Source organism: Xiphophorus couchianus, chromosome 7 (assembly GCF_001444195.1).
Source record: "Xiphophorus couchianus chromosome 7, X_couchianus-1.0, whole genome shotgun sequence".
NCBI classification, from domain to species: domain Eukaryota; kingdom Metazoa; phylum Chordata; class Actinopteri; order Cyprinodontiformes; family Poeciliidae; genus Xiphophorus; species Xiphophorus couchianus.
In genome coordinates this window covers 1938153-1963872 of record NC_040234.1, presented here as the reverse complement: position 1 = coordinate 1963872, position 25720 = coordinate 1938153, and the positions used below count along the sequence as shown (strand labels likewise).

The window sequence follows — 25720 nt, the reverse complement described above, 5'->3', positions numbered from 1 at the left end:
ACTCAAACAAGTAGAAGCCATGGTTAGAACTTGTTAGTTACTTCAGAACAGGAAGCTCACAGTCCCAAAGGCCCATGAGATCATGACAATGAAAGTCAAATGCATTGAAAGTCTCAGTTCATTACAAAATGTAGTGAAGTTGGCCAGACAGAGGACAAGATGAAATTTAAAGAAGTACAGTTAAGAAATGGCAGGCCTCCCATCTTTGACTGCACTGTGGCTTAATGTGGCTTAAATTAAAGCTTAGAAAATTGCTGATGTTTGATATGTAAAACATGTATTCTCCCTGGATATAAATAAATCTATAAACAGTTCGGTTTCTGTCAGTTCTGTCAAGATGAAACAGACGACTAATCAAATTTCTCTTTTATATTGGTCAATAATTAAATTTCAAACAATTACCGCTGTTAATATTAGTTTGCTAACCATAACTCCTGTGTTCTGTGAACTATTTCATCCTATTTGATGACTGTTATAAATATCTGCATGTTCTACAAACAAACAAGGCAATTAGTCCAGTTTTTGTCATTTATTGCAGTTATGAAAGTTACAACGGCTGCAGTCTGCCACAGCAAAGTGAACATAACGCTGAAGAGGTGAACAACTCAAAACACTAGTGTGTGTTTACTCTCTCTCCAGCACACCAGTTGCCATTGCAACCAACTGACAGCTCCACAAGCCGACACAGCAGAGATTATGTTAAAAGCAGAACATTCAGTCTGTTATGACTTTATGTTTTCAGGCTGGATGTGTTATTGTGATTATTGAGAGGCGGGTCCCTGATTAGCTAGTTCAAAACACCTGCTCTACTGAGGAGCTGTCAGAGTGGGAATGTGGGTTGCATCGTTAAAATTTTTATTTATTTATTTTTTTCAAAAACAATAACTACAGTGATTATTATTACTTGTTATTATTATTAGTCATTACTTGGAACGTGTTTTGCTTGTCATTAGTGAAGTTATCAATGTTTTGGATATTAATGAATATTTTGATTTGTGCATCAAACGACAGCTACTGCAGAGACTGACTTCCTGAGATCAGCTGGTCGATCGTGATCAGCTGGTTAGGCGCTCCAGCTGTACACAAGTTTTAAATATTCACATGTAGATATGAGTTTTGCCAATGGCATAATTCACCCCATGTCCAGGTGTCAGTGGAAAAGCCTTATTTGGTATAAAAGCAGTCATGTAGTTTTTGCATCTGGCATTTTTTATGATGAATCTTTTGAAGCAAGCTAAAGAAAAGCTTATCAAACAAATTAGAGAAAAACTAATCTTTCACTAAGAAACCAGGTCTTATAATACCACTGCAAAGTGATACAGCACTAACCCACATGAGGATGTAAAAAGCTTAAGCACAAATTCTGCTGTATTAATTCAAAAGTGAGCAGAAATATGTAGTTCTGTTTTTTTTCTTTTTACATTTCACGAATGATTTTGTTAACAGCTAATAAAGTTCAAAACAATTTGTAACCATAACATTTACAGCGTGGTTAACTATAACTAGCCATAATAGACACTACATCTAGGTTGACAATTTATTAACAGACCTGTGCGGTGGATGAACACTTGAAGGCATATACAGTATTTGTGCACATAAAACTGCACAGTCAGTCAGCACTACATTCAACCAACATGCCATGTGTGGGTTATTTGTCAGCTGGTGAAGCTGATCTGTACTGAAAAGGACCTTAACACTCTTTCAACATTTATCACATCACACACGCCTCAGTTTTTCCCTAAAAACCTGCTGCTTACATGAGAAAACTGATTCATCAACATTTCAGTTCAAAACTGCATTTAATTACATCTGCTTTACCAGTGACCTTGTATCAAATTTGTGCAAGTTCATGAATAAGTTTTTTCCTTATATCTCCAACTTGTTTTGTAACACCTCGATCTGGTGAAGACAGGTTTTGTGGGAGTGGTTTGGATATTTTGGGATTTGGATATTGACTTTTATTCTTGTAGAGTTCAGGTCATATTTTTCTGAAATTGGTTAATCTATGTTCAGTTAGTTGGTAAAAAACAAAATCTCCGATGGAAGCACACACTTTTATTAAACTTATTATTTTATTGGGCCTTTACTAGGAAATATCAATATCAGGAAGAGTTCCTCTGTACCTGCATCTTTGTACATTTAAATCTGTATCTCATTGTGCTTCAAACCACATTAGTGTTAGAGGAACCAGTTTTCAGGATCTGCAGTGTAAGAATGAGTTTAACTGATTTCCTAAACCAGGGATAAAACAGAGCGTAGATCAGAGGGTTCAGGGTGGAATTAAAATAAAACAGAAGGAAGGCTACAGATGAAGCACTGACCCCAGCATCCTCAGCTATAAGTGCGACACAGTAATATGGGCAGGTGCATATTAGAAACACAACTACGACAACACCAAGGATAACAGCTGCCTTGATTTCAGATTTCTTAGCTGTGACGCTCACAGAGACCGCTGCAACGTGAGACTGCATGGCTCGAGCCTGAGACACAACCACTACAAACACTCTCACATACAGAATAATGATCACAGTGACAGGACCGATGAAGGACAGCAGGAGGTCAAGAATTTCTCCAACATGATCAACACCAACTACACACTCTCCAGAGCAGGAGTTGTATCTGCCTGGTTTTTGCAGGTTACTTCTCAGCAGGAAGCTGTGAAACAGAACAGAAGAAATCCAACAAATGACAGCACAAATTTTTGCTCTCTCTTCTGTGACTTTACTGGAGTAATGCAGTGGGTGACAGATGGCCACATAACGGTCAACAGAAATAAGCACCATGGTTCCCACTGAGGAGGATGTAATAGCATAGTCTGACACAAAGTAGAGGGCACACATGATGTCTCCAAGATACCAGCAGCCATCTATCAGCTCTATCTGGAATGAAATGAGGAATCCCACCAGGCAGTCAGAGACAGCCAGAGAGAGCAGCAGGATGTTGGTGGGGCTGTGGAGCCTCCTGCAGAAATGAGAAAACAACATATAAATATATTAGTAACGTCTGAAATTTAAAGAGAAGTCTGTTATATGTTAATATTTAAACAGTTCTGTTTTTTTTAATTACTTGAAGTGGCAGACAGAAATGATGACCAGTAGGTTAAAAATCACAGTAAGAAGAGCGATCAAGGATAGTGCAACATAAATAAGCATGGACAGAGAGGGAGGATGTGTGGCCTTCCTGCAGGATGAGTTGAGGTGTGGATAGCACAGTTCATTTTCTTCAACAGTTAGCATTTTCCACAAATACAAAGGAAGATGAGTAGAGTAGAACTCTGCCAGGTTTCTATCAGAAACTAATTTAAGTGTCTCTGGTCCTGCAGTGATATGGAGGCTGGACCTGAATATTTGGTCTTTGCCCAATGGGAGGGGATATCAAATGTTAATTAAGAAAACGATTCTGATTGATAACAGGAATAAAAAAATTAAACTGAATTTTTCGGAAAGTTAAAAGCTTGGAAGTAAACATTTGGCTTTGTGAAACAGCTGATTGAGATGTTTAATGTTTAATGATTTAATGTTTTTTGTCTCAGACCTCGAGCAGACATTTCCAATCCCGTCCTCACACTCTGATCTTGTACTGAGAGTTGATTGTGTCCCTTTTCTTTTTCTAACCAAGTACCCTCAGAGATCATTTTATTCCAGTAGATCTTTATCAAACAAAGTTGTTAACCTTTGAAGAATCTGTTCCATTTTTAGTTTCCTCGAAAAAGACGTTCTTGTGCCTGTTAACAGTGCTTCATTCTGTGTTAAATGCTTTAATAAACCAAGCCTTCAGCACAAATCTCAAATCTATTCTATTCTGTCACATAGAATAGATTTGATTACGGTACATGTGTTCCCAACAGACTGATGGTGTAATGGCAGTTCCAGGGTTTCTAAAAGTAGGATGTGAGGCAGGTTATTTAGTTATCGATAAATTAAGGAAATGAAAATTATTGAGTTTCTTTTAATTTATCATGTGATTAATTGATTTATTGTTTATTGTGACAAGTGATGTCAAAAACTCACAGAGAGAGATTAAGAGGGAATAGTTTACTATTTGAATCAGACCAGATGCAAAGTTTCTTAAACCTCCCGCGGATCCAGGGTCAGTGGAATGGACCGAGCTTTTACTAATTTGTTTCACTTTCTTTGTATGTGTGAATTATGTAGGTTTTTGCTAGCTGCCTTATTTAGAATATAAAAAAAACATTGATATGTTCAATATATTTTTTTTATCACTTCATGAGTGACTGCATGTATACAGTCACAAACATGTCAGCTCCAGCTGTAAATGAACGTCTTCAAAGTCTTGTAGTGTTAGTTGATGCAGTGAGAAGTTTCTACAGGTTAGAGAAATTGGCTGAAACAAATCCTTCCAGAGGTGAACTCACTTACTGTGAGCTCATCTTTAAATGAACAAATTCAAGACTAGGTCAGCTCCCAATAACAGCAGCACTGGAGCCATCTGCTGGAGAACCGTCCTGTCTGTGTGTGGTGATAAGACCCCAGGGGTCTGCTCTGCAGGCTCACCCTCCACGCCGGCACTTCAGAGGATGATAAAGACTGAGCGTCAGCCAGAAGCTGAGCAAAGCTTTCCTCCTGTCTGTGATCATGCGAAGCCTCCAGGAGGCTGAACTCTGCTTCCCACAACTCCTCAACTCCTCCTGCAGGAAGATCATGCTTCCTCATTCAACCTCAGCGCTCATGTACTGCTTACTGTCCTGTGTGTCTTGGCTCACTGTGACCCTTAACATGCTGGTCATCATCTCTATCTCCCACTTTAAGTAATTAGATGTTTGAACAATATAGAAAGTTGTGAGAGGTGGTTGCTCTTTAGATAAGTTTTTCTTTGCTGACTAATATTTCGTCTTTGAATATTGATGTTGTTTTCTCCTCCAGGCAGCTCCACACGCCCACCAACATCCTCCTCCTCTCCTTGGCTGTCTCAGATTTCTTGGTGGGTTTCCTCATAGTCTTTCAGATCCTTCTCATTGATGGCTGCTGGTATCTTGGCGACTTCATGTGTGTTCTGTATTACATCATTGATTATGTTATTACATCTGCATCAGTAGAGAACATGGTTCTCATATCAGTGGACTGCTATGTAGCTGTTTGTAACCCTTTCCAGTATCCCACCACAGTCACACAAAAAAGGGTTTGTGTGTGTGTTTCGTTGTGTTGGATGTTTTCTGCCGTCTGTGTCTTTATAGTTTTTAAAGAAAATCTGGGACAGCCAGGCAGGTTTAATTCATGCATTGGAGAGTGCGTGGTTGGATTTGATAAAACTGCTGGAATAATAGACATCTTGTTTTTCTTCATCGGTCCTGTCACCATCATCATCATTCTGTATGTGAGAGTGTTTGTGGTGGCCGTGTCTCAGGCTCGGGCCATGCGCGCTCGTGTTGCAGCTGTCTCCCTCCAGGGTTCAGTCAGAGGTAACGCTAAGAAATCTGAACTCAAATCAGCCAGGACGCTTGGGGTTGTTGCAGCTGCATTTCTAATATGCATATGTCCATACTTTTTTCTCTCAGTTACCGGTGGGGAGACCCAGTTTAGTGCTTCATCCTTTGCTTTTTTTCTGTTTTATCTTAACTCCTGTTTAAACCCATTGATCTATGTCTTATTTTTTCCCTGGTTTAGGAAAACTATTAAACTAATTTTCACCCTGCAGATACTGAAGGCCGGATCCTCTCAGACCAACATCATGTAGAGAGTGAAGTTACAGACTTACAATCTGGACATGTTCTGATCTGTCGATGTATTTTCCTGCTGTTCACTGTCAACTCTGTTCCCTTGTTTTGATATTCCAGATTCAATGTATGATTAATTTATGAATTATTCTACTCCAACTAACCACAATTTGACCATACATTTTCAACTTAATTTCTTAAGTGAGTCGTCAAACTTGAATTTCTTTTTTCCTCCTTATATTTTAACCATCACAGTCATTGCAGGACCTTTTTTCCGTTACTTCTAATTAATCTATCCTGGATTTGTTGTGAGGATATCAATTAATCTCTGGCTCATATGGAAGCCATATGGTCATATGAAAGTTGATTGTGTGTGTAAAAAATGAATACAGAAATAGAGTATAAATGATATTTCATGACTGTCATTGATAAAAGCAGAACTCTAATGTAATTTAAGTCAGTGGATTGGCTCATTTGGGTGAAAAGTTCACAGTTTTACTATTTATAAACAAGGTGGAAGCATACTTGTGTGGTTTTATCAATGTACAGACCTGCTTTATGCTTAAAGTGATCTGTGATCAGTTGAACATGTTGACATAAATATGTTGTAATTTTCCTACTATCAAGAAAATTGCTCTTTGTGTCATGTAAAAACTCATAATTACTTCACAAATATTATATTTTTCACCCACGGAGGTCACCATTTTTTCACCTGTGCAATGCATGCTGGGTTTGGTCCTTTCTGTGCTGGAATCTACAGAGTAAACACAGGAAGGCTGACTTTCCCTGAGTTGTGCATTTGACTGGTGTAATTCACACTGCGTCACTATTGGATGCAATTAAAAAAAAAAAAAAAAGAAATAGTGAGGTGAGTGCAACACTTCCCACTTGAAATAAAAGCACAAAAGAGCACAATGGAAAAGAGGTGAACACAACAGCTTTCTTCTCTCAACCTTTCTTTCCAGAGGACTTTGAGTCGTTTGTAAAACCAAAACTGATGAAGGACCCAACAAGTGGTTGTTTTACTCACAAGCTAAAACCAAATGCTGTGCCGATCAGTTTTATCCACATAGCGCCTAAACCCCGCCGTCGGTTAGCGAGTGAAAGATGCTGGAAGAAACATCAGAGGCAGGAAACACTGGAAGTTCTTTTAAATGATAACAAAGTTATTGCTACTGTCGCTGGTACTGAATGTGAAACTATGGGCCTGACACCAGACTGAAGACTAGACCATGAACTATTTACTGGGTCACACGGTCTGGCCAGAGGTACATGTCATTCATTGTTTCAATTGCAAAGCTGAAGGTGGCAGCAGCACAAACACCAGCTTCTCCAACCAACTCTGTCCTCTTCCTCTGTTTGGTCCTCCTCATCTGATCCAGTTGTAACATTTATTACAACTGGATCCCTTTAAGACTAGTTGGTCCAACAGTACAATGATCCAGAACACTAATCAAAACACTTTTTGGAATGGATAAAGAAGGCTAAACACTCTCATGGTTTGAACAAGTCTGGCATGATGTTTAGTTTCTGAAGCAGAAAACCAGCTCCTGGCCACCATGTTTGACTGTTATCATATTTATTTTACCGCAATTCTGTTATTCTTTCTTTATGTGATGTAATTGGACACACTCCTAAAAGGTTCCACTTCTTTCTCAGTAGTTTAGAGAATATTATTCCAAATGTCTTCAAGATTTCAAGACAAGGCAAATGTCATGCAGGCCTTTCGGACAGTTTTCTACAGTAATAGTTTTGACCTTGAAACCGAGAGGTAAGAAAGTCTCTTTCTTACTGTTGATGAAAACTGACTGAGGCCTGTCTTGTCCTGAATAAAAAAGACTTTCATACTTCAAGCTTGAGACTGAAATGAAGATTAGCAGAAAAGGAAATGTTTACTAATGCTTCGATTCAAGTTTGCGTTTTAATTTTTAAAGGTTAATTTGACATATTTTTTTTCTCTAAATATTTCACATTATAGGAAAAGGGGGGGGGGACAGTCCCAAACATCTAGTTGGTTTAGGTGATGACTTTTTGGTAAATTGCCTTAAAACAATATATGTTTGGAATTGAAAATTTATAGCTAAAGTGAATTTAAACTGAATAAAACTTCAGATGCAATGCAGTGTACATCACAGGTTTAATCAGAACACCTTTGAGACCTGATGTGCCTAGCAACATAGCAACAAACATAAGAAAGAGTTGCCGGTACCCACAGATAAATAGTCTTTATGACACAGTATAACAGTACTTTGCATGATGGAGGAAGATGAACTTTGCTTTCCACAATTTACCAACTTGTCCTGTAGAAAACTATACCGTTCTCAATTTGAAAAAGTTTTGGTTTCCTTTATATTATGCTTTATTTCTGTGATCACTGTGTCTCTCAACCTGCTGGTCATCATCTCCATTTCTCATTTCAGGTAAACTAGTTTGTCATGGTGATTGCAGTATAGGAACACACAAACTTGGACTCAGCATGCATGCTGCAAAATTTTTTAGCAATGTACATTATCAATTTTTTATTAGACTCTGAAGTACATTTAAAGCTTCACTCTTGCATTTTATTTGAAGTAACTGCATGAGTGATATCTTCTTCCTCCTCAGGCAGCTTCACACCTCCACAAACCTGGTCCTCCTGTCTCTGGCTGTGTCTGACTTTTCTGTGGGATTCCTAATTCTATTTCAGCTCATGCTCATAGATGGATGCTGGTATCTAAATGACTCAATATGTGTTTTATACTATATTTTAGATGTAGTTGTTACCTCTGCCTCAGTAGGAAACATGGTACTCATATCAATTGACCGCTATGTGGCAATATGTGACCCTCTACACTATTCTCTAAAAGTCACTCCAAAAAGAGTCTGTGTGTGTATTTCATTGTGTTGGATCTGTTCTCTCAGTTATGTCTTCATAGTACTAAGGATGAATTTTAAACAGCCTGGAAGGCTTAATTCCTGCTTTGGAGAGTGTGTGATAAACGTTGGCTTTACTGAACAAGTTACAGATCTTTTTGTAACCTTCATTATTCCCATTACTGTCATCATAGTCCTGTATGTGCGAGTGTTCCTGGTGGCTGCGGCTCAGGCTCAGGCCATGCGCTCCCATATTGCAGCCATCACACATCAACATTCAAGGAAAACAACTGTTAAGGAGTCAGAGATGAAAGCAGCCAAGATACTCGGAGTTGTTGTTGTTGCGTTTCTGACGTGTCTGTGTCCATATTTCTGGGTTACACTTGTAGGACAAGACACCCTACTAAATGCTTTGACTTCTGCATTTGTAATATGCCTGTTTTATTTTAATTCTTGTCTAAACCCTCTCATCTATGCCTTTTTCTACCCCTGGTTTAGGAACTCTATAAAATACATTATTTCACTTCAAATACTGAAACCTGGATCCTGTGATGCCAATATACTTTGAACTGACAGTAAATATTGGTTGAAGGAAGGCTTTCATTTATTTATTTTATTTTATTTTTTATAAAAATCAATCAACTTTGTGTAATCAAATGTAATTATTCGGTGGCCTTTTTATTTCATATTTTCAGTGACTTAAAGCTTTTAAGTGACCTAAGTAGGGAGTCTTAGAGAATTAGACACTTGACAATGTAAGTCTCTTTAAAGGTGAAGTGTTTGGTAAAATTGATGTTTTTGAGTTTTGCAATATGTTATAATGTTATTCTCTCATTAAAACATACCAGGGTGCTGCTTTGATTCTTTAATGCATGTTTGAGAAATCCTTGCGCCACCTTCAAAATGCAGCTCCTTGAAAGTGCTGGAAAGTCAGTTGGAGCTGCAGCTTCCATTCTTCAGAGCTTCTTCCCCTCCTCCATGACTCCCCCTCTCAGTTCCTCCAGACTAGCCAGCAGCAGTTAGCAAACACCTGGTGGAACTGGTCATCAGCTGAACTTGTCATATGAGCAACACTGATAAAAACGTATGTTTATTCATATATATATATATATATATATATATATATATATATATATATATATATATATATATATGAGAATAACTTCTTGATTGTACAATACAATGGAAAATACAGGCATATAGGGCCTGGCCCTTTAAAATGATAGAAATAATATTTCTGTACTGGACTCTAAAGCACCAGGGAATAACATAATAGTATCACATACATATCGATGTGGCTGAACAGTTAGTGGTAGCATTTGTTATTCTATGTTATTCTATATAAAACTTGTAGATTTTTATCTAATGTGACCAGAGGTCAAGCTAGACTTTTTTGTTCTCCATCATCTTGACCGACAGTATTAAAAAAATTGGTCATGTACTATTTTTACCCATTAAATTCTAATCATATTAACATCGGCTATTTAGCCGCATTTGTATCCGGTTTAGTTAATATTCACCTAGTTTAACCGAAACCAGATGCCATCACACATAAAGCAGATGAACGTATAAAGATAAAGGTAATTTTATTTATATAGCACATTTTCAGCAACAAGCAATAATCTGTTGCGACTGTAAAGCAACAAAATGCTTTATGGGAATTAAAAGGAAATACAAACAAAATAAACCAAAGGAAAGAGCAAAAGAAGAAAAAGCTAATAATGTTGATCCAAAGTAAATAAACTTGATACTCCTATTCAGGATCCTCTGGTATAATTCATTTTCTGGGTTGGGAGAATAGGAGTCTAAAAAGTAGCTACTACGGTAGTTTTTCTGGGTTCCAATTTCTAATCCCTGTTCTGGTTGCTAAATAAATGTAAGTAAATAAGTATCTTCTGGATGGTCACGAGGTGTTAATCGGTTCTCGCTACTCCCTGCATGCTACATGAGGCACTATACACATTTAGGTTAAGACTTGATCTGATTGCTGCATGACTGAAAAATCAGCTGAAAATGATATGGGCCCAAAAAAAAATAGCAGTGAATGCCTAGCTTAAATCATTTAAAGAACCTAGCTGTCTGATTCCTTTCCCCAAAACTCAGGCTTCCTGTATTTTTATTGGCGTTTTTACCCAAATGTACATGTCCACATTCACCACAATCAGCACAGTTGAGGCAAATGCAGAACAAATCAACATAACACACACACACAAAATAAATAAAAGTAAGTTCCCAATCAAAATCCCTCCTCGCCACCCCACAAGACCCCCCCCCATCCCTTTATGAAGACCTAACCAGCAATTCAAAGGCTTTATCAGCATTTTTACAAGACTGACTAATGAGCTGCACCTGTATAAGTTTTTTTTTTTTTTTTTACACATTTGTTTAAACTGTCACTATGTCATTACAGTATGTCAAAATATTGAGCTTTTTTGCCTTCCCCTAGTGAAAACTATAAACAACCAATCAGAGCCAGGAGGAGGGCCAATCATCCTCCATGTGGCGCTGTTCAGCCCCGGCCCTCCTTACTTTACTATGCTGCAGCTAGCACAGTCTGTCATGAATACTAAGGCTAGAAATGGTTTTCCTGTAATGGTAAGTAGTTTCTCTGCCATAACCACATTGAGCAGCAAGCACATGAGATTGATTGACAGCACTAAAACATTCCTCTGGCTCTGATTGGTTGTTTTTGGTCAGGGGTGATGCATTTCCTCTTTCTAGCTCACGCAGGAGGTGGAGGAGATTCTTCTTTCCACTGATTATTTGTCTCACATTATACTGTCACGACATGGAGACAGTTTTAACAAATACATTAAAAAAAACATATTTTTAATAAAAGTTATATACAGCAGCTTTAACTGTCGACATCTTTAATCTTCCATGGTGAGAAAACTTGTTTTTAACTTTGAGACAATATGAAATGAAACATTGCTGCACTTTTCTTAATGATTTCAGATACTCCAAAAATAAAATAATATAGGATCTCCCTTGATCACAACCCCCAGAGTCTCAAACTTTACATTAAAAACATCAGTTCAGAAAGTACAAATGTTTCCTTTGTACAGTTATGACAAACTAACACCACTCCATCAATTATTCATTTCTTTATTAAGAAATGCTAAAATATAGATGTCTTTTTTGTCACTGGAAAATTCTTAATAATTATAGGTAAACACAAACATGGATGAACTGATGAACATCTCAGCCCAAACTTAAGCGAGCATTTTGTAAACACAAGTGTGCAGGTGGGTGTGGGCATGTGTGGGGGTGTGCATGCCCATACCTATGTATGCAATGTATCTGTATATGAATATTCAACAGCTGATGTTGGGAGCCACAAACAGACAAGAATTGACAGCGTACACACACACACACACACACACACACACACACACACACACACACACACACACACACACACACACACACACACCCGCACGCCCTCCTCATCCACACTCTATTCTCCCAGGTCCAGCTACTGATACATCAAAGGGACGACCAGGCCTCAAACCCAGGATTGGTGTCCTTCAGTCTGGGGTGGAGATAAGCAGAACATCCTGCATCTGTTGGCTTTATTACCTCTTTGAACTTATCTACATCTATAAAATGCTATAAATTACCTTATTATGATGGTCTTCTAAAATGCAGTAAGACTACTTTCTGCTTATTTACCATTAACACAGATTCACTGCATGGAGTTTTAAGTTCAGTTGTAAAAAAAGAGAAGGTTTATGATAAATCATTCACACTAATCTGTTATATGTTTGTCATTTACTTAATTATGTGCAAAATTACATGTGGTGACCAAGAATAACTCATCCAGGATGCTCCTCATGTTATTAAAGTATGTTGGCACCAGAAGAGCCGGACCTTAGCACTTGAAATGTGAATATAATTTTCATAGCTTTTCTAAACCAGGGATAAAATAAGGCATAAATCAGAGGGTTCAGACAGGAGTTAAAAGAAAACAGATATAGAAGAAGGGTCATGGTAGAAGTGTTCAATAGTGAACTTTTACCAATTAGTGTGACACAAAAATATGGGCAGATACAGAAAATAAATGAAACTACAACAACCCCAAGAATACCAGCTGCCTTTAGCTCAGATTTCTTCACATTTATCTTCTTGGACTGTTTTTGTTTAATAGCAATAATATTAGAGCGCATGGCCTGAACCTGAGACAGAGCAACCACAAACACTCTTCCATATAGTACCATTATAACAGTGATGGAAATAATAAAGGTCAAAATAAGATCTGTGATATTTTCAATGAAGCCAATTTCAACCACACACTCTCCAGAGCATGAATTAAATGTTCCTGGTTGTTGAAAATTGTCCCTTACCAGAATCAGGATATAGACCACAGAACAGATCCAGCACAGAGAAATACAAATTTGAACTCTTTTTGTGGTAACCTTTGTAGAATAACGTAGAGGATCACAGATGGCCAAATAACGGTCAAGTGAAATGAGCACCATGGTGCCTACTGATGCAGAAATTAAAACTCCACTTACTACATAGTACAGAACACACAGGAGGTCACCAAGAAACCAGCAGCCATTTATAAAAATGATCTGAAAAAACATGAAAAGGCCTACGAGAAAATCTGAGACAGCCAGAGAGAGCAGTAAGAAGTAGGTGGGGGAATGGAGTTTCCTGGAAGAGTAACATCAACAAATTCATTATTATTATTATTATTATTATTATTATTATTATTATTATTATTATAATTATATCTTGCAGTTTTACAATATGTTTTCAGAAATATTTACAAGTCACAATATTGCCCTTTTCAGAAAGCAGCCTGATAAACCACAGCGTAGAACTACCTGAAATGTGAAATGGAGATGATGACCAAAAGGTTAAGAGCAGTAGTAACCAGAGACATGAAGAACAAGCCAAAGTAAATCAAAGTATTTACTGAGTGAAGAGACACTTTCTTTTTACAGGAGGAGTTGAAAGCTTCTGGAAAGCAGAGCTCAGATGGATCCATCATCTGCAAATTAAAGAAGAGCAACTGAGACTTCCTTTAAGACACCCTGCTGTTGCTCTGACTCTGCACTCTGGAAGCTGAGGCCCCACCTTTGTTGTTATGTTGCTAAGGACATGGAGGTGTTTATTGAGCACCTCCATCTTTGGTGATAGACAAGCTCTCCAAACTGCATTTTTTTATTTAAAATAGTTATAAACAACGAATGCAAAATGATCGTCATTTGTCATCATCTTAAGACCTTTAAATTAAGATTTAACAATGAACCCTAACACCAATGTTTGCAAAGACGAGCCAGACATTATTGACAATGTAATATTGTCAGATGAAAAACTTCAAATTGTCGAGCCATGAGTACAGGAAGCTGGTGTAACTATTGATCCAGGACTGTAAAGGAATCAGCCCACATTGGTTCTAGCAGGAGGGGCTCAGAGAGGAGCTGCTTCTAAAGGTCAAGAGGAACCAGTTGAGGTGACTCGGGCTGGTCAGGTTTCTTCCTGGACACCCCCTTGGTGAGGTGTTCTGGGCTTGTCCCAACAGGATAAGACCCAGAGGAAGACCCAGGACATGTCTTTTAGCTGGGCTGGGAATGCCTTGGGATTCCCCTGGAACAAATGGTTGGGGAGAGGGAAGTCTGGGCCTCCCCACTTAGGCTGCTGCCCAGCGACCAAACCTCTGATAAGTGGAGGATGGAGAAAGGCAAAGGTAATTTTATTTATATAGCACATTTTTAGCAACAAGACAATACAAAGTTGCCTTGTTGATAGATGGTTCCAGCAGCAGGAAGAGAAGGAGTTTCAAGGAGACTTTGATGTCATGGGGACCTTACAAGATCATGACTAAAGCAAACTCATGAGGGCGATATTGGGGAGGACCTCTTTCAGAGACTTTCCTATGTTCCCTGCCATTCCTCTGAGAGAGAAGATGGGCAGACTGATGCCCATTCAAAACTGAAAAACAGTTTCATCAATGAAATGCTGAGGCACATTCCGAGTCTGCATGCTACACACACACACATACAAACATTGCAGGCTGTTATACCAGCCAGAGACAAATAGCTTAGAATCAATCATTCCAATAAATGAGATAGGCCTGGCACTGGCACAATTACAGGTCCAAAATCTTTTCCACATTTCCACCAGGACCCCTGCCCTGCCATCCTTCTGGACATCTAAGCTGCAGCAGGAGGATAATGGCACAACTTAGATGGCTCATTGGCCATCTAAGTTGGCCAATAAGCAAACTCATGGAGTGGCTGGAAATATTACATTTCAGAGATCATCTTCACATATCTGGCACCAGACCCTCTGAACAGAAGAACAGGTTGGCCTGTATCATGCACTCTATGGAGGATATTGTTTTGTATTAATTGTAGATCAAAGTTTGCAGTCATTTGTAAAGTTCTACACATATCTGAGACCAAATGTTTTGGTTAAAGTTGACTGACAAATCCATGTCCAATTTCACAATAGGAAAGGATATTAATTCTTCTGTTTTAGATTGTTTTCTATAAATTTTAAACAATAATCTAAGGTTGGAGAGGTTAGGATTAAGGAACTCTAATAAGAGCTCATCTTTGAGCATTTCAGCAATAAGAGAGAGTGAAAAAGACTGGTCAAAAATGGCATCCATTGGAGTGTTCCAAAATAAAATAAAAACCAAAACTTGAGCAAAAAGATTTTAACTTTCCCCAAAATCATTCCGATTATCACCAACTTTTGCCTAGATGTTCTGTTCTGAGCTCCCTCGTGTATTCCAAGTTGTATAAGAAAGTTTAAAGCTGTGGCAGAAAACAAAGTAATAAAACAAATGGGAAACACTTGTTATTGTTGCATCATGTTTTAATTCATTGCTTTGTTTCTCCTCCACTTACCACATCTAACTTCACTGATGTCATCAGTGACACTAAGGAAAACATGTGTGAACACTTCCCTTACTGCAGACCTTCACAGTCAGTCAGCCGGCTAATGAGGTTCACACCTGAAGGTGTGGAGAGCCCAGAGGAGCTCTTAATGATACAATGTGTTTGTTTTCATGGTAGGAGTAAGAAGTTATTTTAAAAGTGTACTGGAAAAACTAAAGATCATTAATAGTTTTCATTATAATCTCTATTGTCACAAACAGCGTATGCATCAAAACCAAGTCTGATCAAATTATTACATTTATTACTTCATTGTTTACTTCAACTTCAATTTTCAACATTTTTTTGCCATGTATAGGTAAAAGCATTAAATAATGAGTGCAGAAATATTCATAATCAGATAAAATTCATAGTTGCATGAAATGGCATGGCAGCCTTGCTTAAGTCTGACTGCTCCAATATCTGTGTTTCCATTGACCACATAAATACACAATATGACATTTCAAGATTAAATTTGATTAATAGAAACTCTGCAATTCTGAAAAAAACTTGATTTCTGATCAAAAGTTTTGGTACCAGGGTATGGTTCTTTGGCCTTATTAAAATTAGTTTATTTCGCAAAACTGCAAACAAAATCTTTTTTTTTTTGCATCACACGAGTTACATGATCAACTAATTGATGTTACCACTGGTGCAAACCATGAATGAACTTACTAATGTGTAATCTTAATTGAACTTCTTATTTAATGGAAACATCAGTGTCTCACATTACAGTCTCCAAGTAAGCCTCAGACTTCACACTAATCTATTCTGCAGGAAACAGAATTTATATATTTTTAATGCCATGCTCCAGTCCACACTTCATGTCAGTAGTTCATGGAAATGCTCCTTTTGTATTTTTACAACAACCATTAATAATATTAAGAAGCAGCCTCACACTACTGCACAAAAAAAGATATACTATTTTGACCATGAAGGGAAAAAAAACATAGAGGCAAACAGTTATTTGTAATATGTAGTCTATATTGATTTAAACTGTTCACTTTAAGTTGATGAAAAGAGTTGTACAAAGCTGAACAACGCTAAGCTCAGCAGGCTAATTGAATGAAAAAATGTTCTTGTGCTCTAAAACCATAACAAACAGATTTACTGCATGGTTCTTTCACACTAAACAGATCCCTGTGCTTTATTTTGGTAAGTAGTGCTGTCATTCAAGCTTTGGCTAAGTGTTCATTGGAAATTACAATTATGAATTTAGATAAAATTGCAAAAAAAAAAAAAAAAAATTGCTATTTTAGTGAACCCCTTCTGCAGTCTTTGTCCCTGGCCAAAAAAAATAAATAGATTCAACACACACCCCTGAATATAAAGTTGGGGGGGTCATGACCCTGGATTAGCATGGTGCGATTTTACCACCACTCTGTGGAAGCGCCTCACATCAAGCATGAAGGAAGAAAAATGCCCTGCAACCTGCACACTTTAACAACATTTTTAGCAGCGTTGCACTGAGAAGTAGCTCCTATAATTAGCTACTTCCACCAGATGTTTGCTAATTGCTGCTGGCTAGTCTGAAGTGGCTAAGTGGGGGAGTCACAGGGAGAACTGTTCAACGAGGCAGAAACTCAAAAACTGCAGTGCTAAGGAGGAGCTGTGTCTTGATAGAGGAGTTAGGTCCACAGATGTGTTTTGCACAGTTGAATGGTTGCCAGGGGAGATTAAAGGATTTCTAAGACTTTTCAAAGCATTATGTGTAGCTTTGAAAGCATTGAGGTGAAACTCCAGGTATCTTTTTGATGAGAAAATAACATTATAACATAATGCAAATCTCAAATTCGATTTTACATAATATTGGCCCTTTAATATGTATATTTGCACAGGATTGTAAAAAGCTCATGCTAGTCCTAACAATTTGTGTATAACAAACAGAGAAACATGTTTCCCAGGTAATCCAGGAGGAGGGGTTTTAAGGGCTAGGGTTATAAGAGCTAGAGTCTGGGGCTTGCAGAGGTTTGCAGCTTTCCTGTCTACTGATGGAAACTGTGGAGGGAACAGAGCTGTGTGTTCCACAGCTAAATTCCTCCTGCAGGAAGCCAACACACTCCCGTTCCACAGTGATGCTGATTTATGTTCTGCTTTCTTCCATCTCCCTCATCACTGTGGCCCTTAACCTTCTGGTCATCATTTCCATTTCCCATTTCAGGCACTTACAGCGATCTAAAATTATTTGTTTGTATAAATACAAAAAACTGTTTCAGTAATGTTGTGTTTCATGGTCTAACAATTAGTTTTGTTGTCGCTATTAATCTCTTTTTTTAGCATACTGGTGTGAGTCCTTGCTATCCTGAAGTTCTCCTCTCTCCACAGGCAGCTGCACACCCCCACTAACCTCCTCCTCCTCTCTCTGGCCGTGTCTGACCTCCTGGTGGGCCTCCTGCTGATGCCGGTTGAAATCATCTACATAGAAGCCTGCTGGTTTCTTGGGAACATCCTGTGCACTCTCTATTACATTATAGATTACATCATTACCTCTGCTTCTGTTGCGAATATGGTTCTCATTGCACTTGACCGGTACTTAGCTGTCTGCGACCCTCTGCTTTACCCCACCAAGGTCACTAAGAGCACAGCCTATGTCTGTGTGAGTCTGTGCTGGATCGGCTCAGTTTTTTACAGGCTTCTTCTTCTACATGATCATTTGGTAAAACCTGGAGTGTCCGTCTCCTGCTTCGGAGAGTGTGTGGTTGTCATTAGTAACATTGCAGGGACAATTGACATGATTTTCACCTTCATCATGCCCATCACTGTCATCATATGTCTGTATTTCAAAGTGTTTGTTGTTGCTTTGTCCCAGGCTCGAATGCTGCGTTCCCAAATTACAGCTGCAGCTGCCAAACCTGGCCTTGTAGCTGTGAGGAGAAATGAGATGAAAGCAGCCAGAACACTCGGTATTGTTGTAGTTGTGTTTCTGTTTTGTTTCTGTCCGTATTTTTTCTCAACCCTGGAAGGCACTGACACTGTGGTGAATGCTTCATCTGCAGCCTTTGAGATTTGGCTTTCGCATTTCAACTCCTGCTTGAACCCTGTCATATATGCCTTCTTCTATCCTTGGTTCAGAAAATCTATAAAGCTCATTGTCTCACTTCAGATACTAAAGCCTGGCTCCTCTGATATTAAAATACTACACTGATCAGAGAGCTGAATCATTAAATGAAGTAGCATTTTAACTGTGTACTCTTGGTTATTAGTTTTAAAAAATGCATTTTTATTTATGATGAAAAAGATCCAAGAGGGATTTCTTCTTCTGCTTTTGAGTGAAAAAAATAAGTTAATAAAACAGCAATTAAACTTGTCTCCCTGTTTCAGCAAATGTTTAGCTGTGCAACAGACTTTAGTTTTGACTTTAATCTGAATCCCGGCCCGGAGATTTGAACCCAGGAGTTTGCATGCCCTCTCTGTGCATGCGTGGGTGTGTTTGCGTGCATGTGTGTTTAATGTATGGGTGATTGTTTGTCCTGTCTGTCTCTGTGTTGCCACTGGAAACAGGCACCAGCACCCTTCGCGACCACACTATGGATAACCATTATAAGATAATGGATGAATGTCCCCAAAATGTTTTACAACCCTGGTAGATTCAGATTTAAATGAATGTTTAAATTTAATAAACATGTTTATTCTGGCTCAAAGTAATAGTAGCATTTTGAAGAAACCCTGCCACAGCTCCATGAGAGGAGCTAAAGATTAAAGCGATGGAGAAGACGTTTAAGTCTTGAACCTCATTGGATTATTAACAACATCAATGGAAATGTGTAAAAAAGCTTGCTAGCAATTCCAAGAACTAAATCATCATGGGAATGCTAAAGAAACATTTACTGTGGTGTGTAAATGTGTTTACCTCCTTCCTGATTTTCTCTTTTTGTTCATGTTTGTCATGCTTCAGTGTTTCTGAAGATCAAACCAATTTAAATATTAAACACAACACAAGTAAAAAAACAAAATGGAGTGTTTATGGGAAGGTGTGTTTTATTAGGGGGAGGAAAAAAAACTTACATGCTCTTGATGAAAAAGCGACTCCCCTCTTTCCCATTAAAACATAACTGTGGTTTACAACTCTAGCCACACAGAGACTGGCACAGTCTCAGTCAAGACGTCACTTTAACAGGATCTGTCTGACAAAATGATCCTCAAAAGCTAGATGTATGCAGAGATTCAGAGAAATTCAGGGACAAGTGAGAAAGAAAGTAACTGAGGTTTGCCAGCATGGAAAGGGTTGCCAAGTCATTTCTACAGTTTTGGGTTCCTGCGACCCACAGTGAGAGCCGTTATCCACACACGGTGAAAACATGGAACAGTGAAGAAGCTTCCCAGGACTGGATGGTTTTTACTGTCTGCCAAAAAGTTCTGAAGTGGCCTTAATCTGAAACCAACTTGGGTTCTACAGCAGGACAATGATCCAAAATGCAGCAGTAAATCCATGTCTGAATGGCTGAAGAAAGACAAAAGGAAGACTGTGAAGTGGCCTAGCAAAAGTCCTGACCTCACTTCTATTGAGATACTGTAGCATGACATTGTAAAGGCCATTCATGGTAGAAAACCCTCCAAAGCCAAAGTAGAGCCATTCTGCAATGATGATTGGAACAAAATTCCTCCACAGCCGGAAAAACTCACAGCAAGTTATTGTAAATGTTTGACTGCAGTTGCTGCTGCTGAGGTGGCCAACCTGTTATTAGGTTTAGGGGGAATCACTTTTTCACACAAGACCAATTAGGTTTGGATTTTTTTTCTACTGTAATACTAAGCACCTTTTTTAAAAACTATATTTTGTGTTTACTTGTCTGATTAATATTTAAAATGGGTTGATGTTCTGAAAAACTGAAGTGTGACAAAAAAAAATCAGGAAAGGGGCAAGAACTTTTCACACCACTGTATATGAACCTTTTAATTTTAAAATGTGAATAGTTAGTCAGGACTACTTAATGAATTGGTCAAAGTGTATACTGGGGGTAATGAGTAATGAAAAACAGAATGTACATGTATATTTTGCTCCTTTGTAGATTTGTATCTGTTTTGTAGGTTCTAAAATGATTTAAATGTAACCACAAATCAAGCAAAACACACAACAGATTTAACACAGTAATTATTACACAAAGATGAAACCAAATTGGGAGTAGTAACATGCAGAAATATTCAATTTTGCAGAGCCTGACAAGTTATACACATGTCCCATCTTTACTCATTAATGGATATGATTTCAAATGTAACTGAGTGACTTTACTCAAAACAAATTGAAGTAAAAGTAAAAGTTCAGGTTTTATAAACAACTAAAAAGACAAATTAGACAAACTATAATTACAGCAAAAGATGTTAACGTAACGAATTACTTTCCACCCCGTATGGCTAAATTATAGTTTGTTTCACTAGTGAAGTGCTTTTACTTTCTGCGTTATCCATACAGGGAGTGTATCATACAGTAAAATATTAATGTTTTTATTTGTTTTGGTTCCCACAATGAGCTCCTGATGATTTTCATCATAGTACCGGCAAGAATTTAAAACTACTTTCACCCGTGGTGACATCACTCTCTCTTAATGGGAAGTCACCTGTTTTGCTGCTGGTGTTGGAGGGAAATGTTATTTGAAATGTTGTTGCCATGAATGACAGCATTTCAGTTCATTCTGACCTGGAAAGAATGCTTATGTGCTATGTGCATCTCTAATATTTTGTTGGACCGCCTTTAGCTTTGATTACAGCCCGCATTCGCTGTGGCATTGTTTCAATAAGATTCTGCAGTGTCACAAGATTTATTTCCATCCAGTGTTGCATTAATCTTTCATCAAGATCTTGTATTGATGATGGGAGAGTCTGACCACTGCGTAAAGCCTTCTCCAGCACATCCCAAAGATTCTCAATGGGGTTAAGGTCTGGACTCTGTGGTGGCCAATCCATGTGTGAAAAAGATGTCTCATGCTCCCTGAACCACTCTTTCACAATGTGAGCCCGATGAATCCTGGCATTGTCATCTTGGAATATGCCAGTTCCATTTGGGAAGACAAAATCCATTGATGGAATAACCTGGTCATTCAGTATATTCAGGTAGTCAGCTGACCTCATTCTTTGGGCACACAATGTTGCTGAACCTAGACCTGACCAACTGCAGCAACCCCAGATCATAGCACTGCCCCCACAGGCTTGTACAGTAGGCACTAGGCATGATGGGTCCATCCCTTCACCTGCCTCTCTTCTTACCCTGATGCGCCCATCACTCTGGAACAGGGTAAATCTGGACTCATTAGACCACATGACCCTCTTCCATTCCTCCAGAGTCCAATCTTTATGCTTCCTAGCAAACTGAAGCCTTTTTTTCTGGTTAGCCTTACTGATTAGAGGTTTTCTTACGTCTACACAGCTGTTCAATCCCAACCCCTTGAGTTCCCTTCGCATTGTGCGTGTGGAAATGCTTTTGCGTTCACAATTAAACACATTCCTGAGTTCTGCTGTTGTTTTTCTTCGATTTGATTTGACCAAACATTTAAGTAATCGCCGATCACGATCACTCAGGATTTTTTTCTGACCACATTTCTTCCTGGAAGACGATGGTTCCCCACCATTCTTCCAGTTTTAATGATGCGTTGGACAGTTCTTAACCCAATTCTAGTAGTTTCTGCAATCTCCTTAGATGCTTTCTCTGCTTGATGCATGCCAATGATTTGACCCTTCTTAAACAGACTAACGTCTTTTCCACGACCACAGGATGTGTCTTTTGCCATGGTTGTTTAAGAAATGAGGAGTTACTCATTGCATCAGCCGGGGTTAAATAACTTGTTGCCAGCTGAAAGATAATCGCCTATGCAGTACTTATCCAATAGGAGGCTTGTACCTATTTGCTTAGTTAAATCCAGGTGGCGACTTTTTTTTTGGCCAGGCAGTGTATGATGGCTACAAGGCTGGAGTGGCTCTGAGCTGTGAGGACCACCAATTTCTTCTTCATGTGTATTTCTCTTCTGTTTTGTTCATGTTGCTCTTAAATAAGTCCCCAGCAGTTAGAGGTACTTACATTATTTTCCTTTCTCATTAGGTCCTTCCATTTGGTACCATGTGTGTGTTCATGTCACCTCAAACATGTACATAAGAAAATATTCTTCACTACTACATTTAGAGTAAAAACCCAAATCAAGTTAAAGCTTAAGATGGAATAAAATTAAAATAGTTATTTTGCAATTGTTTGTTATTGTTTGTGTGTAATTGCGTCATACACCGTACTGAGAAGGGGGAGGAGGAAAATAAGCAGGTCCTATAAAACAGTATTTAGTCAGACAGTCAGCAGACCACAGAAGCAGCTCAGCTGCTGTTTTCTCTCTGATGATGGAGGCTCTGAGTGAAGCTGGGCTGTGCTTTCCACAGCTAATCAACACTTCCTGCAGAAGGACCCAGCACTTTCCTTCTGAGAACATTTTGCTTTACGTTATGCTGTCCTGCGTGTCTTTACTGACTGTGACTCTCAACTTGCTGGTCATCATCTCTGTCTCCCACTTCAGGCATTATCATAAACTGAAATAATGCATCACTGTGTATATTGTTTCCTGCTCTTTGTGTTGTCATCAGTGGGTTCATTACTAAATTGGTCTATATAGTTTTTTTTTTTTTATCTATGTAGTGTTTTTGGGTATTTGTCCTATTTCTAGACCATTATACAAACAGTTACTGCAGCTTAAGTGTAGTTCTGTTTTGTTTTGTGGTGTATGTCTCCTTTCTATTTGTGAAAATGTACAATTGTACATTCTGTATCACTTGTGACATGATGTTTGAAGTTATTGCTGTGCTGATTTTTGCTTTTCTTTTCTTCCAGGCAGCTCCACACTCCCACCAACCTGTTCCTCCTTTCTCTTGCTGTCTCAGATTTCCTTGTTGGACTGCTGCTGATGCCCATTAGAATCCTGCTGACTGGAGGCTGCTGGATTTTGGGAAGCCTCATGTGTTCTCTCTTTAACTACACCTCTTTTCTCCTCACATCTGCCTCAGTAGGAAACATGGTGCTCATATCAGTTGACCGATATATAGCCATCTGTGACCCTTTGAGTTACCATGTTAAAGTGACACAAAGAAGAGTTCAAATCTGTATCTGTCTGTGTTGGGGCTGCTCTGCATTTTACAATGGTGTGATAATGAAAGACCATTTGATAGATCCAGACAGATATAACTCCTGTTATGGGGAGTGTGTACTTTGGGTTGATTTTCTTGTACAAGCTTTTGATGTCGTATTCACATTTCTTACTCCTGTTACAGTTATTATAGTTCTGTACATGAGAGTGTTTGTGGTGGCTGTGTCTCAGGCTCGGGCCATGAGGTCTCAAACTGCAGCTGTCAGGATACAAGGTTCAGTTCGCATAACTGCTAAGAAGTCTGAGAGAAAAGCAGCTACAGTTCTTGGTGTTGTTGTAATTGTGTTTATATTTAGCTTCTGTCCTTATTTCTATCCGGCTTTTGCAGGGCAGAAATTGTTGTCCAGTGACCTCCTTTCAAATTTTGGGATCTGGTTATTTTATTTTAACTCATGCCTGAATCCACTTATCTACGCTCTTTTCCATCCCTGGTTTAGGAAGTGTCTTAAATACATTCTAACTCTGGAGATATTGCAACCTGCCTCCTGTGACATTAACATACTGTGACATTAACAGCGAGGTATACATGAGTTGCAAATTTGCAAAAACAAAAAATGTTGCTGTTCATATTTTAATGATTTATAGAATAAAATATACAAAAAACACCCCAACAGTAAGTTATGCTTGGATGGATTTTATACCTTTTTGACAGGCAATACAATCTTCTGTCTGCCCAAGTAAAATGCACAAGTATTTCACACCATGAAATACATGTGTGAGTCAGATGTGTGACACACATTAGTGTCTATTTTTAAAAGCAGGGCTCTGCTCCACAGGAGGCAGTCTGTGGTTAGACTCCTGAAGAAGTCACGCTGGAGGTGATGGACTACTGCAAGTGAAGGTACTAATGATTATTTGATTTCTAACCTGCTCTGGATGTCCTTTGTGTGTGGTCTGCACCTGCCATCTTTGTGAGAGCTTAATAAATCCTCTAAAACGATCTCCGACTTGGAACAGTCATTTTGTTTGACTAAATCATAATAGAACCCCGTCACATATTCAAAAAAGTTCACACTGCATGTAAGAAGTCAATAGAAGGGAAGAATATATTTCACACACAGACAAAAATATGAATTTACAAACTAAAAAAATCCATAAGGCAATATTAGCAACTGGAATTCGAAGAAAATACTGGGCAAAGTTGAGGAGATAATATCTTCAGAAATGTCGAACTCTCTAGAAAGAGTATTTTATTTTGATACAGGTATCTAACGGTCCCTATAGCCTACAAACACATTAAACTCTTCATATCACACTTTGAGCCGCTGCGAACCGACAACAGGCAGCGGAGGGACTTGGCGAAATCAGGTTAGCGGGGAAAACACACGCCGCCTGGCCCCGTCAGCGGAGCTACGCTGCTCCGAAAACTCCGGAGCGTATTTCAAAGAAGCCTAATTTTGGATGAACTAAGTTGATAGATGAAGCTATAAGGACTACTTTTTGTGGCAAATTAATAGGGTACTTGCCTCTATTTACCGGTGCTGTTTGCACATTGCAATGGACGCCATCTTGCTGGTCCAGAGACGAGGGAGTTATGACTGCAGGATGGTGTGGAAAGCCTCGCCCTCGCGCTCTGGCTTTTCAAAATAAAAACTCAGGCTAACCATTTTTCTCGGAGGCCAGGTATCCGGTATTGTTTGTTTCTCACAGGAGCATCACTTAAACTGACTTGCGGTTGGCAGATTGTCTTTCTGCAGCTTGTATAAAGTCTATGTGTGATAGGGACCCTGTGTAAGCCGGACAGGGAGAACTTCCGGGTCAGATATCTTGTCAAAAATGTTGTCATGAAAATCGAAATTGAGCGCTGGTTATCCGGTTTTTCCATTTTCGTTTTGTTCACTAAATGGGAAATCGGATAATGAGCCGTCATCCGATTTTGGTTTAATAAACGAAAAACTAGTCTATTTTCGTTTTTTCATTTTTCATTTCAAACAAAAGAAACTAACTGCCTGAAAATACACGAACCGCAAAAGGTAAAGAGCTGGAAAAGCAAAGTGAAAAACTACGAGAGGAGAATGCTGGTCTTAAGAAGAGGCTCAGAGAAAAGGTACAGAATGAAATGGAGCCTTCGCATAAAAGGTCTGAAGGAGGAGAAAGATGAAGACATCAGGACTTTAGTCATATGTACTCTGAAGCACATCGTTCCTGAATCTGCATCAAGGCTGAAGGGGGACGTGCATGTTGTTCAT

At 38.7% G+C, this 25720-nt stretch overlaps 6 protein-coding genes across 6 annotated transcripts; 4 read left to right on the top strand and 2 right to left on the bottom strand.

The window, feature by feature from the left end:
* Positions 1 to 2162: 2162 nt before the first annotated feature.
* LOC114148440 (trace amine-associated receptor 13c-like) lies at positions 2163 to 3236 on the bottom strand. Its single transcript, XM_028023751.1, has 2 exons — positions 3067 to 3236; positions 2163 to 2961 (listed from the first exon to the last, which is right to left on the bottom strand). Exons 1-2 carry the CDS (start codon positions 3234 to 3236, stop codon positions 2163 to 2165), a joined length of 969 nt encoding a protein of 322 aa, XP_027879552.1.
* A 1359-nt stretch (positions 3237 to 4595) lies between these two features.
* LOC114148435 (trace amine-associated receptor 13c-like) lies at positions 4596 to 5694 on the top strand. Its single transcript, XM_028023746.1, has 2 exons — positions 4596 to 4768; positions 4884 to 5694. The coding sequence occupies exons 1-2, from the start codon at positions 4596 to 4598 to the stop codon at positions 5692 to 5694; spliced, it is 984 nt and encodes a 327-aa protein (XP_027879547.1).
* A 2236-nt stretch (positions 5695 to 7930) lies between these two features.
* Positions 7931 to 9095, top strand: LOC114148438 (trace amine-associated receptor 8a-like). Its single transcript, XM_028023749.1, has 2 exons — positions 7931 to 8094; positions 8279 to 9095. The coding sequence occupies exons 1-2, from the start codon at positions 7931 to 7933 to the stop codon at positions 9093 to 9095; spliced, it is 981 nt and encodes a 326-aa protein (XP_027879550.1).
* Positions 9096 to 12366: 3271 nt separating this feature from the next.
* LOC114148464 (trace amine-associated receptor 13c-like) lies at positions 12367 to 13523 on the bottom strand. The gene is made up of 2 exons (XM_028023792.1): positions 13357 to 13523; positions 12367 to 13183 (listed from the first exon to the last, which is right to left on the bottom strand). Exons 1-2 carry the CDS (start codon positions 13521 to 13523, stop codon positions 12367 to 12369), a joined length of 984 nt encoding a protein of 327 aa, XP_027879593.1.
* A 3885-nt stretch (positions 13524 to 17408) lies between these two features.
* On the top strand, positions 17409 to 18562 carry LOC114148839 (trace amine-associated receptor 13c-like). Its single transcript, XM_028024324.1, has 2 exons — positions 17409 to 17578; positions 17743 to 18562. Exons 1-2 carry the CDS (start codon positions 17409 to 17411, stop codon positions 18560 to 18562), a joined length of 990 nt encoding a protein of 329 aa, XP_027880125.1.
* A 4170-nt stretch (positions 18563 to 22732) lies between these two features.
* Positions 22733 to 24038, top strand: LOC114148434 (trace amine-associated receptor 13c-like). Its single transcript, XM_028023745.1, has 2 exons — positions 22733 to 22907; positions 23219 to 24038. Exons 1-2 carry the CDS (start codon positions 22735 to 22737, stop codon positions 24036 to 24038), a joined length of 993 nt encoding a protein of 330 aa, XP_027879546.1. The 5' UTR covers positions 22733 to 22734.
* The last annotated feature ends 1682 nt before the right edge of the window (positions 24039 to 25720 follow it).